This window comes from Tiliqua scincoides, chromosome 9 (assembly GCF_035046505.1).
Source record: "Tiliqua scincoides isolate rTilSci1 chromosome 9, rTilSci1.hap2, whole genome shotgun sequence".
NCBI lineage: Eukaryota > Metazoa > Chordata > Lepidosauria > Squamata > Scincidae > Tiliqua > Tiliqua scincoides.
This window is the reverse complement of record NC_089829.1, coordinates 19,752,467-19,773,390: the sequence shown is the minus strand read 5'-3', so window position 1 is coordinate 19,773,390 and position 20,924 is coordinate 19,752,467. Positions and strand designations below refer to the sequence as shown.

Here is a 20,924-nt window from a genome sequence, read left to right as displayed (position 1 = left end):
TTCTTGACGTGCTAAATGACTGTGGCTTAGATCAGCTAGTCACGGAGCCCACCAGAGGACAGGTGACTCTGGATTTAATTTTGTGCGGTACGCAGGACCTGGTTAGAGATGTAAACGTTACTGAGCCATTGGGGAACAGTGATCATGCTGCGATCCGTTTTGACGTGCACGTTGGGGGAGGAATACCAGGCAAATCTCTAACAAAAACCCTTGACTTCCGACGGGCGGACTTCCCTCAAATGAGGAGGCTGGTTAGAAGGAGGCTGAAAGGGAGGGTAAAAAGAGTCCAGTCTCTCCAGAGTGCATGGAGGCTGCTTAAAACAACAGTAATAGAGGCCCAGCAGAGGTGTATACTGCAAAGAAAGAAGGGTTCCACTAAATCCAGGAGAGTGCCCGCATGGCTAACCAGCCAAGTTAGAGAGGCTGTGAAGGGCAAGGAAGCTTCCTTCCGTAAATGGAAGTCTTGCCCTAATGAAGAGAATAAAAAGGAACATAAACTGTGGCAAAAGAAATGTAAGAAGGTGATAGGGGAGGCCAAGCGAGACTATGAGGAACGCATGGCCAGCAACATTAAGGGGAATAATAAAAGCTTCTTCAAATATGTTAGAAGCAGGAAACCCGCCAGAGAAGCGGTTGGCCCTCTGGATGGTGAGGGAGGGAAAGGGGAGATAAAAGGAGACTTAGAGATGGCAGAGAAATTAAATGAGTTCTTTGCATCTGTCTTCACGGCAGAAGACCTCGGGCAGATACCGCTGCCCGAACGGCCCCTTCTAACCGAGGAGTTAAGTCAGATAGAGGTTAAAAGAGAAGATGTTTCAGACCTCATTGATAAATTAAAGATCAATAAGTCACCGGGCCCTGATGGCATACACCCAAGGGTTATTAAGGAATTGAAGAATGAAGTTGCAGATCTCTTGACTAAGGTATGCAACTTGTCCCTCAAAATGGCCACAGTGCCAGAAGATTGGAGGATAGCAAATGTCACGCCTATTTTTAAAAAGGGAAAGAGGGGGGACCCGGGAAACTATAGGCCGGTCAGCCTAACATCTATACCGGGTAAGATGGTGGAATGCCTCATCAAAGATAGGATCTCAAAACACATAGACGAACAGGCCTTGCTGAGGGAGAGTCAGCATGGCTTCTGTAAGGGTAAGTCTTGCCTCACAAACCTTATAGAATTCTTTGAAAAGGTCAACAGGCATGTGGATGCGGGAGAACCCGTGGACATTATATATCTGGACTTTCAGAAGGCGTTTGACACGGTCCCTCACCAAAGGTTACTGAAAAAACTCCACAGTCAGGGAATTAGAGGACAGGTCCTCTCCTGGATTGAGAACTGGTTGGAGGCCAGGAAGCAGAGAGTGGGTGTCAATGGGCAATTTTCACAATGGAGAGAGGTGAAAAGCGGTGTGCCCCAAGGATCTGTCCTGGGACCGGTGCTTTTCAACCTCTTCATAAATGACCTGGAGACAGGGTTGAGCAGTGAAGTGGCTAAGTTTGCAGATGACACCAAACTTTTCCGAGTGGTAAAGACCAGAAGTGATTGTGAGGAGCTCCAGAAGGATCTCTCCAGACTGGCAGAATGGGCAGCAAAATGGCAGATGCGCTTCAATGTCAGTAAGTGTAAAGTCATGCACATTGGGGCAAAAAATCAAAACTTCACATATAGGCTGATGGGTTCTGAGCTGTCTGTGACAGATCAGGAGAGAGATCTTGGGGTGGTGGTGGACAGGTCGATGAAAGTGTCGACCCAATGTGCGGCAGCAGTGAAGAAGGCCAATTCTATGCTTGGGATCATTAGGAAGGGTATTGAGAACAAAACGGTTAGTATTATAATGCTGTTGTACAAATCTATGGTAAGGCCACACCTGGAGTATTGTGTCCAGTTCTGGTCGCCGCATCTCAAAAAAGACATAGTGGAAATGGAAAAGGTGCAAAAGAGAGCGACTAAGATGATTATGGGGCTGGGGCACCTTCCTTATGAGGAAAGGCTACGGCGTTTGGGCCTCTTCAGCCTAGAAAAGAGACGCTTGAGGGGGGACATGATTGAGACATACAAAATTATGCAGGGGATGGACAGAGTGGATAGGGAGATGCTCTTTACACTCTCACATAATACCAGAACCAGGGGACATCCACTAAAATTGAGTGTTGGGCGGGTTAGGACAGACAAAAGAAAATATTTCTTTACTCAGCGCGTGGTCGGTCTGTGGAACTCCTTGCCACAGGATGTGGTGCTGGCATCTAGCCTAGACGCCTTTAAAAGGGGATTGGACGAGTTTCTGGAGGAAAAATCCATTATGGGGTACAAGCCATGATGTGTATGCGCAACCTCCTGATTTTAGGAATGGGTTAAGTCAGAATGCCAGATGTAGGGGAGAGCACCAGGATGAGGTCTCTTGTTATCTGGTGTGCTCCCTGGGGCATTTGGTGGGCCGCTGTGAGATACAGGAAGCTGGACTAGATGGGCCTATGGCCTGATCCAGTGGGGCTGTTCTTATGTTCTTATGAACAAGTCAATCACTAAGGACTCCTTCTCACTGCCCCAACTGAGCTGGCCTAATCCAACCACCACTCGTGTAGAGTCCTTGATGGCTCAGGCAGTTCCCATCTCCATCTCTCAATAAATCTGTATGATCACAAAGCGCTTGCAAATGCAAGGAATCAACATTGGTATTCTTGCCAGCAGGTCGGGAAACATTCTTTTAGAGATACTGGGGTTAAAACTTGCTCCTGACATTTATAATATTCAGTGCGAGGGGGAAAAAAAGTTTTGAATCTTGCTGAAAAGAATAATTGCTCCCACAGGGACCAATCCACAGGTCACAGGTTGGGGCAGGTTTCCCCCCCCCTTCCCCCTTGCACTCGACTGCAACATTGCCTTGAAGGAGATTTTCCAGTAAAACCTGAACTTTAGCTTCAAGCAGGAGGGCCAACTTTGATTATGCTACCAGCTTAAGGAAAGTGCCACTCCAAGAGCACAGAACAGGAGTCCCCAAGAGCAAGATAGAAGTTTTACAAGTCAGAAGATGGGGGAAAAAAAAACCCAAACAGGAAAAAATGAATGGCACTGTAATTTAACCATTTTTAATAGGGTAGATTAATTGTCATTCTTCCCTTGCAGAGTTAGAAGGGACAGAAGGGGGGAGTGTCCCTGAGAAATAATTACCTTAAATGTCACTCATTTTGCTTATTAGGAAACACAGAAATTTGAAACATGCACTTCAGAGTTGCAAGATGCAGGCAACAGAAGCAATGCAACCACAATTGCAGGTCTCAGCCCTCCACAGCTGGCTACTCACAGCCTGCAGTCTCTCTCCTCTCCCCCCATCCTTGAGGACTGTACAAAACCCACATGTACAAATCCTACAGAAATCAGTATCAGCAGGCACATAGATGTGCATCAAAACAGATCTCCATTTTCTTCCAAGACGAACTGCTCTGTCACATGGCGGGGGGGGGGGTCAAGAGTATATTTAAGGGGATCAAGAGTGAAGCTTAGGTTCAACTGTGTCTGTCTCTTAGTTCGCTCTTGGTGTAGACCTGAAGCCAAATACAATGGTACAATATGGACAGGGAGGGATCATGTTTGTGAAGATCCTCCTTGCACACACTCCTTACACATACTCCTTGCACACACTCCAAAGGGTGGGCGGGGGGGGGCTAGAAGAACCTCCCTCCAATACTGACCTTTTTCTGCTTAGATATACATTTTTCATAGAATCACGGAGTTGGAAGGGACCCACAAGGTCACCTAGTCCAACCCACTGCCTGTAGCAGAAAATCGTCCCAGGGCAGGGGTGCTCACACTTTTTTGGCTCGAGAGCTACTTTGAAACCCAGCAAGGCCCAGAGATCTACCAGAGTTTTTTTTACAATGTTCGCACCATCATAACATATAACATTTATGTGTACAATGTATGTTGGTGTACCTTGAGCCCCACTCAAGGAGTATAACAGGACTTACTCCTGTTATACTCCAGGACTGAGTATAACAGGACTTACTCCTGAGTAGACATGCCTAGGATTAGGCTGTGAGGCTGCAATCCTAGCCACACTTACCTGGGAGTAAGCCCCATTGAGTACAATGGGACTTACTCCCGGCGTTTCCTCCCAGAGGCACCTGAAGGGGGGGGTCGGCACTCCACGATCTACTCATTTTGCCTCGCGATCTACCGGTAGATTGCGATCCACCTATTGAGCACCCCTGTCCTAGGGCATCTCCAACATGTGCCTGTTGATCTCCCCTGCTTGAAGATCTCCAGTCAGGGAGAAATCACCCCCTCTTTTGCAATCTGTTCCACTGCAAAACCATCCTGACCCCTCAAGAGTTTTTCTTTTTTTGTTTTAAACATGAGGCTGGAACATTCAAACCACATGCTACAGACCCTTTTACTCTACCCCCTCATTCTGCCTCCTGTGGAGACCCAGACCAAGATGGCAGCCATCACCAGCTCTTGGCATAAAGCATTCTGCATCCCTGTGCTGTGTGAAGATGCAGAGCTGGTGTAGCATAGAAGTTAAGGGTTCACTGGATTGCATAACGGGACTTCCTTGGTTCAAATCTGGCCTCTGTCACAAACTCACTCAATGGCCTTACACAAGCCACTCCATCACAGCCTCAGACGTTCCCAGCTGCAATATGGGCACAATTTTACTTAATTGTGGTTTACATAAGAACTGCATCAAGATAATGCGCATTACTGGTTAGTGCTTTGTACACTAAGAAATCGCTATACGAAAAGAATTAAGTATCATTAAGTACATCCGTGCTGAATTTACTGTCAATCAGTTCCATTAAGTGAAATATATTTCCAAGCATGTTTGGGAGGCAAATCCCTCTCAGACTCACATATGAGTTATGGTAGCATCCTTTCTAATTGGACCAAATAGGTTCACACTCCTGTGCTTGGTTAAAGGCAAGGGCAGCAAAAGTTATATGGACATCCATAATTCAAAACCATATTTAAAAAGACCAAATTTGGCTCAGAGGCGTTAGAAGCATGAAAATACAGAAGTTGGTGGAGAGGGGTCAAAGCATTCACTGCACCAGAATGCAAGAAGGGGAAGGGCTAGCAAGCAAGCCTACCTTCAGATTCTTCTGCCTCTTTCCAAGACAGACCGGAATTTAAAGGCAGCAATATCTGACAGCTTATTATTAATAGACAGAATTAATATTCTAGACATTCCGCTCTGAAGTTGTCGACATTTGCGCCCACAGAGCTCAATTATGCGGCATTTGTGGTCACGGGGAGAAGAGGCTTTACGTGTGAAAACTGTTGAATTCCCCAGTCACCCAAACAACTGAGCCAGTGTCAAGACAGGGCTGTCTGGGGCACATCTCGATTTTCCCTTCTCCATATGGCTAGGATGAGGAGAAGAAGGTGCAGGAAGTCTGGATGCCATGGAAGCCCCAGGGCCTTTTCCCAGTGTGAAAAAGGCTCGTGTCAGTAAACTTCACTCCTTGTTAGTAAAGGCAGATAAGACCTCTGTGGCAACTTTACACAAGCTCCAAAGAAAGCTTCTCTCTGATGAGAAAGAAAGAAAGAAAGAAAGAAAGAAAGAAAGAAAGAAAGAAAGAAAGAAAGAAAGAAAGAAAGAAAGAAAGAAAGAAAGAAAGAAAGAAAGAAAGAAAGGCCCAGCTTAATATTAATCCAAATTAAGCAGTAATGCTTAAGTGTCCTAAGCTTATTGGTACAGAAGTCACATTGAAGATAGAAGGTCCCGGGCTCAGTCCTTGAGTTCCCCCAGTTAGCAGGGTTGGAAAAGACCCTCAGAGTAGCCCACTCTATGGCTGGCAGAGGGGGACAGACAATTTGTTACTACAGACAGTTGCCCTAGAAACAGAACCACAGAAACCAGAAGTCTCCTGGAAGCCAGAAGAGACATAACAACAGATGAAGACCATAGGAGGTCAGTGTGCCAGGAAAAGAAAGATGTTGAAAACCACTGTGGTAGTGATTAGGTATTGTACACAGTGGGAAATGTGCACCTATGCTGCAGATATTGTGCTCAGTGGAAATGGAAGCAGGGACCTAAACGAATATGTCCGGATGGGACTATGGACTCAATTATCAGACGTGTCCATCTGGAAAAACCTTAAAAAAGCTTCTAGCAAGATCTATCCAGATCTTATTTCATGTGGGCTGCAGTGTATGAGTGGAACAGTAACAAGTTTATGCTGGAAGGAACGGGGCACGAGAGGAACATATATACATAGTCAGTGATACTAACCAGTAAAAGGCTACTGTAGTACTTCCCAATCTTTCTGGCCTGGTGATGCCCTTGGAACCCAGAAGCGGGGATGAAATACATCTCACAGTGACATCACCGCCACTTACTTCCTGGTTCAGAGACCTAGCACAGGCCATGATGTGTATGTGCAACCTCCTGATTTTAGAAAAGGGCTATGTCAGAATGCCAGATGCAAGGGAGGGCACCAGGATGCAGGTCTCTTGTTATCTGATGTGCTCCCTGGGGCATTTGGTGGGCCGCTGTGAGATACAGGAAGCTGGACTAGATGGGCCTATGGCCTGATCCAGTGGGGCTGTTCTTATGTTCATAAGCCCAGAAACAGCAGTAAGAGAGTCAGGGCAGGTAAGAGGGCTTTTCCCAGCATAAGGTTTTTGGGTATTGCAGCTCTGCCCACCGAACTGAACCTCCTGCTGCTGCAGGGAGACTTGCACCATGGTCTTGCTGCGGGGCAGCCGCCGTCCTGTGACGTCCCAGACAGTGGCAGCCCTGGCAGTTTTCCTGCTGGGGCCACCCCCTCATTTGACACCCCCAACTTGGAAGTAATTGCAGTGATGTCATCTGTTCATCTCATCTGCCAATATCTCAACTCCCTTCTAATGCCTGCTTTTTGGCTAATTAACAACCCCCTTTCCCAAGAACAACAGCTGTGGTGTGCAAAGGAATAAACACAGAACTTCTTATCTATAGCAATTAACAAGAATTTATTGCTACAAACACATACACTCCCTGCAAGTCCTCTTGTCCAGAGGCTTTCCCTCTCCCCAAAACTCCACTTAACTTAGTGGGTAGAGGTCTGAAGCCTCCAGTCGAAGTCCAATCCAGTCTCCAAAGCACAGTCCAGTCTTCCCCGTCCAGTATTCCCAGTCCAATCTTCTGCAATAGAGTTCCTCCTCTCCAGCAGTGTTCTCTCCAGCAGGGTCCTGGCAGTCCTCTCTTCTGTGTCCTCCAGCAGAGTTCTGGCAGTCCCCTTCTCCCAGTGTGGGTCCGTCCGGGTTTCCCTCTGGGTCAGCGTCCCGCTTCTGGCTCTGGGTCAGGGTCCTCCCTCTGGTCAGCGTCCTGCTCCTTGCTCTGGGTCAGGGTCCAGCTTCCAGCTGGGTCAGCATCCCGCTCTTGGTCCTGGGTCAGGGTCCAGCTTCCGGCTGGGTCAGCGTCCCGCTCTTGGTCCTGGGTCAGGGTAGCTCTGTCTCCTTCCAAAGCTGCCTTTTATCCTTGGATGTCTCATGATCCAAATGCAGCTCAGCTGTGAGCTACCTCATTAGCTCCAAATTAGGCTCAGGTGAGCCATCCCTTCAGTCCATGTCCATTCAAAGTCCCATCAAGGTCAAATGAAGCCCAGGTGTCCATCCAGGTCTCCATTGGCCTTGATTGATTACAGTTGTGGAGCCAGCCCTTCCCTTCCCAGAGCTGTCAAACAGCTGTCAAAACAGGGAATCGCTGTCAACACCACATCATCCACCTGATGATCTTCTGATCTTCCATTACATCATCCTGTCCTCCACACTGCCTCCTCCTTTCTCCCTATGAAAAAGGGGGAGGGAAGGAGGTGGTTTGGTCTCCATCTGAGCTGTTTCGCACCACTGGAAGCAGCACCTAGGAGGCAAGCACCGCCCGCCTCCTGGAAGCAGTGCTTGCCTTCTAGGTGCTGCTTCTAGCAGCAACAAAAAACTTTGATGGAGCCTTTCAAGCCGCTTAGCAGCAGCACAAAAAGCTCCATTGGAGCTAGAAGCGGTGTGCTCCTCCTCTGAAATTGGAGGAGGCGAGCACCACTTCCAGTTGAGTGCCTGCAGCCAGTGGCGGCACATTTCCCGACCATGCAGAAAAACCAATGGAGGGGGGAAGAGAGTTGCGGTGGCACCCCCCCCAAGCCTGGCACTTGGGGCATTTGCCCCCAAAGGTACCTCTGGGTACGCCATCAGCCCTAGAGAGTGCCTCGTGATGCCCCAGAGTGTTGTGATGCACACTTTGAGAACTGCTGGGTTACTGGAATGAAATCTTGAAAATGATTAACCACCCATTATTAACCAAATAATGGGACAATCTCTTATGCATCACAAAAGCATCCCTTTGAGTTCCTTTAATAATGTAATTCTGGTCTAAGGAATGCATTAATATTTGCAGGAATTTGTATTGCCAGAATGTGTTACCCAATTGTAAACAAACTTTCTTGAGATTTTGGAAAGCAAAGAAATCAATGCATTACATTAAAAACAACATGGCATGATAACAAGAGAAGAAAATCTTGCAGGGCTGGCCTTTGTTTTCTGGAAAAAGCATGCAATTAGCTATGACTTTCTAATCACCAACAAAGATGATGAGCAAGTTTTGTTCTTCATGTGACATGAAAATAGAATTGCTTCTTAAGCCACTTAGATCATTCAGTGAGAATTATATATACTGGGGCCCACATGTCCATGGATCCCATATCTGTGGATTCTCTTATCCGCGGATCAAGTTCGGCCCCCTGCGCGTCCCCTCCAGAGATCAGAATGACCTGCCAGGCTCAGAATGACACTTAGAAAGAAAAAGTGACCTGGTTTCTTAAAAAACCAAAGTTGCTTTTTTCACTTTAAGTGTCATTCTGAGTCTGGCAGAGGCCACGGGCGGATGTGCATGTTGGGCTCATAAAATCCTCCAGAGGCAAGGGGAGCAGAGCAACCAGCCTGGGAAGCACATAGCTCTTGTCCCTTAAGAGATGAGGAGGGGGGAGAGGTTTTCTCCAACTTCCAGTTGGGGGACATCCAGTCCAGGGGACATCCACTAAAACTGAGTGTTGGGAGAGTTAGAACAGACAAAAGAAAATATTTCTTTACTCAGTGTGTGGTTGGTCTGTGGAACTCCTTGCCACAGGATGTGGTGATGGCGTCTGGCCTGGACGCCTTTAAAAGGGGATTGGACAAGTTTCTGGAGGAAAAATCCATTACGGGTTACAAGCCATGATGTGCATGCGCAACCTCCTGATTTTAGAAATGGGCTATGTCAGAATGCCAGATGCAAGGGAGGGCATCAGGATGAGGTCTCTTGTTATCTGGTGTGCTCCCTGGGGCATTTGGTGGGCTGCTGTGAAATACAGGAAGCTGGACTAGATGGGCCTATGGCCTGATCTAGTGGAGCTGTTCTTTTGTTCTTAACTCATCAGATGGTGTGCTGGCTGGGGGGGGGGGGTGTGTGTGTGAGGAGCCCTGCAAATGTCTCTGCAGGACTCCCCAAGTCTCTGTAATAGTCTCTGTAAAAAAAAAAACTTGATTAAAACAAAGGGTTTGAACAGATGACCTCTAAGGTTCCTTCCATCTCTAACTTCCTCAGTTTCTATTTCAGGGGCTCTTTTTGTGGCTCTAAAGAATCACCAGTCCCTTATTTTAAATTTTAAAAGATGCAAGGCATAAATCTTAAAGAGGGCACTCTTAATCCAATTTACATAAAAGAAACTGCTCTTCTTGGAGAGACAGAGTGGTGGAGTTCAGGTCATGTGCAACTTAAGGGTGGAAGCTGGGATGGGGGCACTTACTTTGTCTGTGCACCCCCTGCTGACTTGATGAGAGATCACTTTCTTAAAGAACTGACAGAGGACAAAAAGCCAACTTGCACCTTCTTCTAATCTGTGACAGGAAGTGAGGTATCAAAAGATTCCGACCAGCAATGCCTGTAAAAATAATTTTCACTTCTCCACCAAACTGAAATACTTAGAGAACTGAAACACAGACAAGAGAGGAAAAAGGCATATCCAGAAGGGGGAAAAACCCCTCTGAAGCGAAGGGAGTCTCAAAGGGCATCTGAAACTATCTGCTTGCACGAGTAACTACAGCAGTGTTAATTTTAGATGTGCAACACAGCTGCCCCTGTATCCATGGGTCCCATATCCACGGCTCTCAAATTCCTCCCTGTTGCACTAATGACTCACCTCTCTTTGCAAACGCTTTGTAAAAGGGAGCTTTCTCTTTCTTTCACTTTGGAACAGGGCGTAGACAGTGAGCCCCCAGGGGTCTCCAAACCCCAGCCTGGGGGCCAGATGTGACCTGCGGTGAGCCTTGATCTGGCCTGCAGCCAGCCTCTGGTTCCCTGAGAGCCTCTGGCCCACTTGACCAAACACAACCAACAAGCTGTGCTCTGGTTACCTCTGGAGGGTGATCTGAGGGCCAGGGCCACCCTCCCCAGCCTTCAGAACACCCTCTAAAGAACTAAAAACATAACTTTTGTGCCCTTTGAAGCCTTTCTGAGGGTCAGGGAGGCCTTCCCCATCCCTCAGAACATGCTCTGGGTGTTTCCTGTCATGTGCTGGTTCTAAGGTATTTACTTCTATGTATTTAAGTAAGCTGCTTGGGACGTTAGGGAACGGGGGCTGATTGAATGTGTGCTTTATTTCTGTGGTGTGTTTTGATGCTTAGAGAAATTCTGGAAATTTGAGCCCATTCGTTCATTCATTCATTCATCTAAGTTCCATCTCTAATGTATTGTCAACAGGCATCTCTAATGTATGGTCAACAGGCATGTGGATGCGGGAGAACCCGTGGACATTATATATCTGGACTTTCAGAAGGCGTTTGACACGGTCCCTCACCAAAGGCTACTGAAAAAACTCCACAGTCAGGGAATTAGAGGACAGGTCCTCTCCTGGATTGAGAACTGGTTGGAGGCCAGGAAGCAGAGAGTGGGTGTCAATGGGCAATTTTCACAATGGAGAGAGGTGAAAAGCGGTGTGCCCCAAGGATCTGTCCTGGGACCGGTGCTTTTCAACCTCTTCATAAATGACCTGGAGACAGGGTTGAGCAGTGAAGTGGCTAAGTTTGCAGACGACACCAAACTTTTCCGAGTGGTAAAGACCAGAAGTGATTGTGAGGAGCTCCAGAAGGATCTCTCCAGACTGGCAGAATGGGCAGCAAAATGGCAGATGCGCTTCAATGTCAGTAAGTGTAAAGTCATGCACATTGGGGCAAAAAATCAAAACTTCACATATAGGCTGATGGGTTCTGAGCTGTCTGTGACAGATCAGGAGAGAGATCTTGGGGTGGTGGTGGACAGGTCGATGAAAGTGTCGACCCAATGTGCGGCGGCAGTGAAGAAGGCCAATTCTATGCTTGGGATCATTAGGAAGGGTATTGAGAACAAAACGGTTAGTATTATAATGCCGTTGTACAAATCTATGGTAAGGCCACACCTGGAGTATTGTGTCCAGTTCTGGTCGCCGCATCTCAAAAAAGACATAGTGGAAATAGAAAAGGTGCAAAAGAGAGCGACTAAGATGATTACGGGGCTGGGGCACCTTCCTTATGAGGAAAGGCTACGGCGTTTGGGCCTCTTCAGCCTAGAAAAGAGACGCTTGAGGGGGGACATGATTGAGACATACAAAATTATGCAGGGGATGGACAGAGTGGATAGGGAGATGCTCTTTACACTCTCACATAATACCAGAACCAGGGGACATCCACTAAAATTGAGTGTTGGGCGGGTTAGGACAGACAAAAGAAAATATTTCTTTACTCAGCACGTGGTCGGTCTGTGGAACTCCTTGCCACAGGATGTGGTGCTGGCGTCTAGCCTAGACGCCTTTAAAAGGGGATTGGACGAGTTTCTGGAGGAAAAATCCATTATGGGGTACAAGCCATGATGTGTATGCGCAACCTCCTGATTTTAGGAATGGGTTAAGTCAGAATGCCAGATGTAGGGGAGAGCACCAGGATGAGGTCTCTTGTTATCTGGTGTGCTCCCTGGGGCATTTGGTGGGCCGCTGTGAGATACAGGAAGCTGGACTAGATGGGCCTATGGCCTGATCCAGTGGGGCTGTTCTTATGTTCTTATGTTCTTATGTTCTTATTTATTTAAATTTTATATTTAAATTTTTTTTCCGGCCCTCAACACCATGCCAGATATTTGATGTGGCCCTCTGGCAGACAAGTTTGGAGACCCCTGACCTAGACCCATAGGTCTAGAGAAATGCTACAGGAGGTAATAGTGAGAATGCTAACAGAAAGTTCTCTGTCCATGAAAAACCCCAGCCTTACAGGGGCAGCACTAACACTGTCCCTGTAAATGAAAACAGAAGTTCCAAAGCACCTGGTTCCATTTGGTGTGCAAGGAGGGGAATGATCAAGCCAGTAGGAAGCAGAACAATGCAGCCTGTAGTGGTGGCAGGTTGGGGGAAAGCAGTGGCAGATTTGGAGTGAAAAGCACCCCAAATTGGCTGTTCCCCTAGAATCTTTGCATCTGCCTCAGATGCAACCCATATCAAGTGGCTGCCATTGAGATTGTTGCAATTGCTTTTACTTTGCAATGACTAGTATAAGCTTCAGTCCTGTTGTTACTGCATGGGGTATTTTCCCCACTTTGCCTCGTTAGCTGCTACTGGTAAGGAAACACCTATCGCGCAATATTGTTACATTGTGCAAACTGAGCTAGATCTTGAGTCTGGGGGCAGTACAACTTGACAAGATGCTCTGGTCGCAGCCCTGTCATTCTGAGAACATTCTGCTCTTCATTTGATTCCTTCGAGACCAGAACAGATCAACTGTGAGCAGCAAGTCCCCATTTTTGCTTTCAGTGGCTTGAATGGAAAGGCTGCCCAGACAGCCTCTTTAATCACAGTGGAGAAAGAGGAAGGGCTAGGTTGTCATTTAAGACCCACAGCCCCAGTTTGGTTTCCCCCCAGTTATGACGGTATGAGATGCAATCCCATATGCAACATACATTGTCTATGTGAAGGTCAGGAAGACAATGCAGCATCTGTGACTTCTTGTTAGGAGAATTTACATTTGGTTCAATTTCACACAAAGCTAGGAATTCATTCTCTCTCCTTTCCACACACCCTTCGGAACATAAAAAGGTTAATTCTAATTTTGATGGAGATTTGCATCATTTAAAAGCATCTCAAGCCCCTCCTGAAGATGACATTGTGCCCTCTACCCTCAAAATCAAGACAGCCAAAGAACTGCAACCAGGATGTTTCAATAGCAAGATCTGCCACAAAAGGGAAGAGAGACACAAATCCAAGAGTCCTAGCTAAACAGGAGAGAGGGGAATGGCACCAGCTGTTCAGTCTTTGGACATCTGCAATCTCTATTTTCTTTTTGTGCCCTTGGAAAAAAAGGGAGGGAATAAAGGGAGAGGTGTGAGCCATAATCCGTAAGAGAGCTCCACAGATACGGAAATTTAACACCAACAGATATGACAGGAACTCATCTGATAGTCTAAGCCCTGCTATAGAAATCCAGGATGACAGTGAACAGAATACAGAATAAAAGAACTGAAATTTAGCCTCTCCAGCTGAGATGTAGCTGGAGTTGTGCGGGGGGGGGGGGGGGAGAGCTTCACAATCAATATCAAAAGCCAGGAAAGGATGGTGTGAGCAAGGGTGCTGTATTAACATCACTGTCACTTAAACAAGTCACCGCGGAGACTTTGCGGCTTTTGATTTCCTTTATCCTACTTATGCCATTGATTTTTAAGGAGACTGGGACAGAGGCTGTCTCTGGGACCAGATTAAAGCCAAGGAAGGGGTGGGCTTGGAGCCCATAGGAACTAAGCTCTGGGATGGGGAAGGCAAAAGAAGCAAGAAATATACATTAAAAAAAGACTAAGGACCCAATCCTATCCAGCTTTCCGGGACTGATGCAGCTGTACCAATGGGGTGCGCATCGCATCCTGTGATGGGGGGCCGTCACAGAGGCCTCCTCAAGATAAGGGAACGTCTGTTCCTGTTTCCTCTGGATTGCATTGTGGCTACACCAGCTCTGGAAAGTTGGATAGGATTGGGCCCTAAGGATGCAAATCTATACACATTTACCTGGGAGTAAATCCAATCAAACTCAATGGGACTTACTTCTGAGTAGACATGCATAAGAGTGTGCCATCATCTTTGGAAGTAGTCTGGGAAGTGGAATATCAAGTACAGGCACATTCAGGGGTGAAGGAAGCTCTTTTTTTCCTCTTTCCTGGGAGGAAGGAGGATAGTTCATTTTTACACCCCTAGAAGGATGTAGAGGATGTCAGACAACAAGGAGGAGAGTAAGTAAGGTTGCAATCCTATACACAGTTACCTGGGAGCAAGTTCCACTGAACTCAATGGGGCTAACTTCTGAGTAGACATGCATAGGATTGTGCTGTAAATGAATGAAGTCCTTGGAAGTTACTCCAACACAGGTATGGGCTCCTTGCACTAGCATTTCCCAAGGCTCAAAACATCCCTCAAAGGACCTGGAGACACCTGATCACCTATCACTTGGACCATCAATCCTAATCTCCAGTGGAGGATGGTTTTGACTCAAAGGACAAGCAAAAGCAGAAGCAAATTTACACAGATCCACTAAGGGTGCAATCCCAACCCCTTAAGTCAGTGCTTTCCAGCACTGACATAAGGGCAATGCAGCTCTGAGGCAAGGGAACAAACACTCCCTTACTTTGAGGAGGACTCTGTGAGTGACACCCAACTGCAGGATGCAGCACACGTCCCATTGGCACCGCCATGCCATTGCTGGAAAGCACTGACATAAGGGGTTAGGATTGCGCCCTAAGTATCTCAGTAGCACAAATCTGCCCCACCTGAACTAAATGAGGCATGGTTGGAGATGATGCACAGTGCTGAGGTAGGACAGCCCCAGAACACATTGTCAGTCAGGATTACAACCTGGGAGATCAGAGAGGAGAAGGGACCCCAGATCAGCCCAGGTATTTCCAATCTCAGAGAGTGGCTCCATGCCTGATGGAAGCAACACCTGTTCTTCCATGAAACACACCTGTCCTAAATTTCCTAGAGCTGCTGCAGCAGCCAAGATCAATAGACTGAACTTGAGTCCATCTAGGTGAATGGAGTGGCCATTTTTCCACAATGAAGGGCCTACCATTAGTGGGGCTGGATGCCAAGGGGCTTGCATGTCATGACTAACGGAGCACTGCCCCAGGGCACTGTATTCTTTCCACTGGGACAGACACAAGATGCACCAGTCATTGACCAGGAGGTATCAGCCCCAGTTCCCAGGCAGCTGATGGCGGGCAAAAGAGTTGGAACAAAGTCAGAAGTATCAAAGACAAGCAGATCTCCAGGCCATGAGAAAACCTAAAAGCTTTTATAGGAAGTTTAGGAACATCACTACTTGATTCGCTCTGGCCTATTGGTGCATTGAAGCCCATCAGGGTGGGCTCCTTGTGGCTTCTCTTTCACCCAGAGCTGAGTGACAGAGCTAAATCCTTGGTTTGACAGCCCTTGTGTTACCCATCCATAATCCACAGTGGCTGCAGTCCTGAAAACTTATTGGTCCTGTCAGTGCTGATCACCTGTTTGGCAGGCGGGAGAAAGAACACCAAGAATTTCCAAAGAACAAAACGCACACCCAGCAATCAGTGGTGCACATGCTATTGAATGTGGCTGGGTATACTGGTCTTGTATCCCATTAGCTCTTTCACAGACTACCTGCCGGTCCCCTAAAAGTCAAACAAGCCTGTTATTAAAGCTGAATAAAACCAGGCAATAAAAAGCAGGAGAGCAGAATGTACACACAGTTAAGGCTTATGATATCCTTCCACTCTACTGTATTATCGATTCAGCATTATTTACGGCAGCTTAATAGCATGGTCTGTTTTCCACTCCTTCTCAAGCATCTTCTTCACATTCTGGGCAAAAGAGGGAGATTGTCTGGAGGGATTCTTCAGGGGTTTAGGTGTGACATCGTGGAACAAGGCTGGAGACCACCACACCCCAGTGTCACCCACCCTTACTTTCTCCAAACTAGGTTTGCTCAACATGTGGCCTATCTGAGTGACCCGCTGGCCTCTTCCCTCTCATCATCAAGTTATAACATACCTGTTGTACAGGGGCAGAGCTGTCCCTTGGGCAGGACAACTGGAACTCACACTTTCATGACCAATATATGGCCATAATGGGAGCGCACTGGATGCACTGCCCTAGGCCTGCACCCTTCTGAAGAGAGGGTCCATTGCGGTGATGCCATGCTCACCAGACCAGACCCAGCAGGGATACCTCAGGAGCCTGCGATCTCTCACACCATCCTGGTGAGTAGCCACATCCAGGAGCAGCATCAAGCAGGGCGTATAAAACACCAACAGTAGAGTAAAATGGCAGAAGCAGGAGGAAGGAGCACGTGGATTCCCAGGCAGGTCCGAGGCCACAGTTTGCTCAAATCTGCTCACCCTCTGGCTGGCCCCGACATTGTGGACAGATCGCTGGCTTGACCCAGCTTCTGAGTGCTGGCCTCACCACATCCCCTGCAACTCGGCCTCTCTGCCACCGTCCTTGTCATGGAAGACTAAAGTGGAGGAGGCAATAGTGAGGGATGACACCGTTCCTCTTTACCCCAGCAGCTTCCGGTTCTGACAGAGAGGCAGAAGGGTTCACCATAACCTCACCACACATCAGTGCCCTGCCCTGGTCATGGGAGAAACTGGTGCCCTGCACCCTTGCCACCATCTGCGCTAGCACCATCAAGTGGCTTGGGGGGAGGCAAGACAAAGAAGTAACTGGGCAGTTGTTTGCCCTCTCTTCTGTTTGGTTTAATAAACAAACTGTTACCTGGATCCTCTCTTCACCTGGTCTCTGATAAGCCACCCCCCATGCTGAATGGCAACCCCTTCTACACGCCCCGCCCCCGGAATGGGACTGCAGCTCCCTAGGACGTAACATGGACCCTGTGACAAGTGTCCACATTATACATTTCTCCACATTTAAGTCCTCAATTTTTTGCTTAATGGGAAGTCAATATTTCTACACGTACACACTTTACTGCTGTAGCCTTGCCTGCATATCGACTTACACCTACAACCATTTCCCAAGGCGACTAGCCACCAAATTAAACACACGCAAATACAGTAGTGAACGTAGGCCAATAAAAACAGAACAAGAGAAAACAAAAACGAGAGCAAAATCAGCAGCAGCAATAAAACAAGCAAACACAATTAAAAGACTGGCTGGACAAGAAAGCTTTTACTGCTCTCTTACGAAGCAGCCAAAATGGGAGCCTGATGGATCTCCCCGGAGAGAGAATTCAAAACTCAGCAGTGCTGCTACAGAAAAAAAAAATCCTGTCCCTGCCAAACGAAGAGGAAACATCCAGTGCGACTCGGAATGCCAGGCACCCAGCATTCAACATCATGTGAAGATTTTCTCCATAAGGATAGTGTTTCCCTGTGCAGACAGACACTATACTTTGGGAGGACAGGGTACCGGGAGCAGGGCTGGCCAACATGCCCCCATTCAGGCTGTCATTTACAGTAGCAAGTGAACAAGGCTTCAGCAGGGGACAGGAGCACTCTCCTTTTAAGAGTTTAAAGGGCTCTGGAGACCAAAAAGTTTGAGAACCGCTGCCCTAGATCATATATTCCTACTAGTATTTTCATAAAGCAGTTGCTATCAACAGAAAATGGTTTAAAACCTCTATTTTGACTATTTGTGCCAGAAGAACAGACTTCTTTGCAAGTGTTTCTTTACTTTGCTCATCTTTTGTGCCCTTGGCTGTTGGCAGTCAGGAGTGAAATGATTCACTGGTTACATTAATTGATTAAAAGTCTTCTGATCAACTAAAAGGCATCTGATCTATTAGGGCAAAACAAGTTAACTTATTCTTAACAAGTTAACTACAGTATTTTGAAAGAATAAACTTTAAAAAAAACCAGGGAGCAGGTAGTGTCATAGAAGAGGCATTCCCACTTCACCATCACATAGAAGGGAATGCCTCTTGTAAGATGATGTCTGCTACAACTCATTACCAGACTCCTCGCGGATATTGATTTCCATGGATAACTGAATCTGCGGGGAGGACCTCAAGGACCTCCTAATTGCAACCAGAGGTATCTTCTGGTCATGTCTAGGAGAAGTTCTGGGGTGGGTGGAGGAACTTCTGGTTTTCAGTGAAAACCTGGTCACCTCCAGGAGGTCTTTCTGAGGCCTGGGGAGGCAGTGCAAGGCCTCCTCCTGCCCCAGAACACCTCCATAGTGCAACCAGACGACGCTTCTGATCCAGTAGGTCCTTGAGGCCCTTCAGATGCGGGGTCGGCACCCGCATTGAGTCAAGCCTGTCGGTGCCGAACCCCTAGATAAGGAGGGCCCACAACATATGAACATATACTTTTGCATACAAATTGTATGCAAATTTACTTGATCATATTACTTGATCATCAACCCAACCAAGATTTCCTTAACCGTGCAAAATCATGACATTCCATTCATCAGCACACAACATAGCAGAAGTGTGACACTGTGAATTCAGACTTGGTCCACACTGTGCAGCATGTGTGCCTTCAAGAGGGCAAGCGATGTGGACAAGGGCAGGACTGCAAAGGAGCTGAACTAGAACTATCATTATGGAAAGTGACACAGCAAACTGGAACTGTAATACATAAACCCAGCGATATTTCCTCAAGCTACAGCAGAGATCCAACGGCACACTCCAGGACATTTTATAGTGCCCATAAATACTCATGTACGGAACAGGCCAAACTGTGATATTTGCACCCATAAAAAGCTACTTTATTGGATGCCATCAAGCAATAATAATGGCTATTAGGTACAGTTTCTGTAAATTACATAAGAGTCTGCAAAGAGAATTATATTGCTTTAAACCATACCTAAAAGTAATCAAGACCCACTGCATAACACGAATGAAATGCCTTTGGTATAATAAAATAATATGTCCAACACAGCTTCAAAAGGAGCTCATGTAATTGCCATTAAATCAGTGTCACTGGGCTTCGTTGGTTGCGCTTCCTGTTAACAGAACCCTTTTCCATAACTTTCCCATAGGTATCGAAAAGGTACTTACCTCTCCAGCTCATACTCCTTCATGCCTGTCTTGACGGCCTTCATCACCTGTTGACACAAACATAAGAGGCACCCTAATTAGGAAATCATGCATGACTAGCAGAGGAGCTCCCAAACAACTTCCACATGGCAATATTTCACATACACTTGGGGGGAATCAAGGCAATTTGGAAGGAAAACACACATGAAAACACTACCTACTGGACATGTTCTCAGGTTCATATGTTCGCACATGTGAGATCATGCAACAGGTCATCATACTCAGAAAGTGGGGAATCAGTTATCAAATACTGCACCTTCTCAAAAACCCCAGGTGCAAACTGAGATCCTATCTAGGACCTGTTGAGGCCAATATAATTCACTCCTCCTGTACTCAACTCTCAGGACCATTGCTGCGGACTTGGAAGAATCTGACATGCCCTCTCCCCCCCCTTCTTTTTGCTTTGCTGAATATCCTCTGATGAAGAGCTCTAGAAAACTTGAACGCTTGCTTCAGACTCTGCATTTATCTTGCCTTGTCCCAATAAACGTATTACCAGAATGTGGCCGTTTGACCCCTCCACCCACATGGACCAGAACAGCTACCTACCATTTTTTAATTTGCACGCATTGATCTGGTTCCAAAGAACTGTGCAATTCAGTTCCACACACCCCAAAGACCCTCAGATTTGCTTCCCTTGGACAGCCACACTTCATATGCTGCATGGCAAACCTTTTCTGAAACTGACAAAAGTGTGAAAAGCAATTTGGCATATAGCGGGGGGGGGGGCGGCTGTTGCTTAAAGGAAAAGAGTAAAGATCCCATTGGGCAAGCCCCCTGGGCACTTCTAAAGCTGCTCTCTGGATCCTGGCCAGTGACTGGTGCATGCACATTTTTGCAAATGGAAAATATCCATAGTGACCAGGCAATGTATGAACAAACCTATTTTGGCTGTCACAGTTTGCATGTTTGTCCTTCCCTGATACACTGAGCAAAATAGAGACTTGGCCATTCCAGGTGCACACATGCCCCGAAACATCGAGTGGTGCTGCAACCATGGCCTAAATTTGTGCATATGTTATAAATGCAAGACTTTTCCAGACAGTAGAGAAAACTCTTTTCAAACTCAAACCAGGGGGTGCCTCATTGCCCCATTCAGACATGCTTGAGGAACTAGCCATAGCTCAATAACAGAGCATTTCATATGCATGCAGAAGGTCTCCAAAGGCTTCTCCAAGCAGGGCTTTAAGATATCCCTCTTTGAAACTCTACAGTCAGACAATACGTAGCTAGATGGACCAGTAGTCAGGCTCAGCAGAAGGCAGCTCCATACATTCCTATATATGGTTTCCTTGATGCGTCATCACGGAATGTGTGGACTGACCATTGAAAAGCATGGCTTCGGAGGAGAAATAATAGTGTGCAGGGAATACAGCATTATATCTGCAGTGACTGATTCACAAGTGCAAGTCACCACCTAAGGCTGCACTAAAGTGATAAAACATGAACTGTGTAAAACATGAACTGTGATAAAACATGTGTGAACCGTGTCCTTCTGTGAAAGGGAGTAAGAAGTCTGCTGTGGGATCAGGCCCAAGGTCCACAGAAACCCAGAGTAACCAATCAGATGTCTCTGAAAAAAACCCACAATCAGGGCACGAAGCATCTCCCATTGCTGTCCTCCTCCAGCAACTGGTGCCCAGAGGCATATTCTTGGAATCAGGAACTGCCCACAATGGGGCAATTTTGCACGGTGCCAAGTAAACCAACTGCTGTAAAGAGGGTCTCCTCCAATCCCAGCCTCACAACAGAAGCCACTTTGCTCCCTACCTGCCTACAGCAGTTCCAAGGGCAACACAAGGTGCATTACAGGGTTCTATTAAGGAAGGACATTATCTTCCTAATTCCATCCAGTTCTTCCATTACTTCATTA

General features: G+C 47.0%; 1 protein-coding gene across 1 annotated transcript in view; it reads right to left on the bottom strand.

Moving 5' to 3' along the window:
• PEPD (peptidase D) overlaps positions 1-20,924 on the bottom strand; it is a 183,662-nt gene that overhangs the window by 90,195 nt on the left and 72,543 nt on the right. Inside the window, exon 9 of the mRNA XM_066637314.1 lies at positions 19,013-19,059. Within this exon, the coding sequence (XP_066493411.1) occupies positions 19,013-19,059 (47 nt within the window). The remainder of the gene's footprint in view (positions 1-19,012; positions 19,060-20,924) is intronic.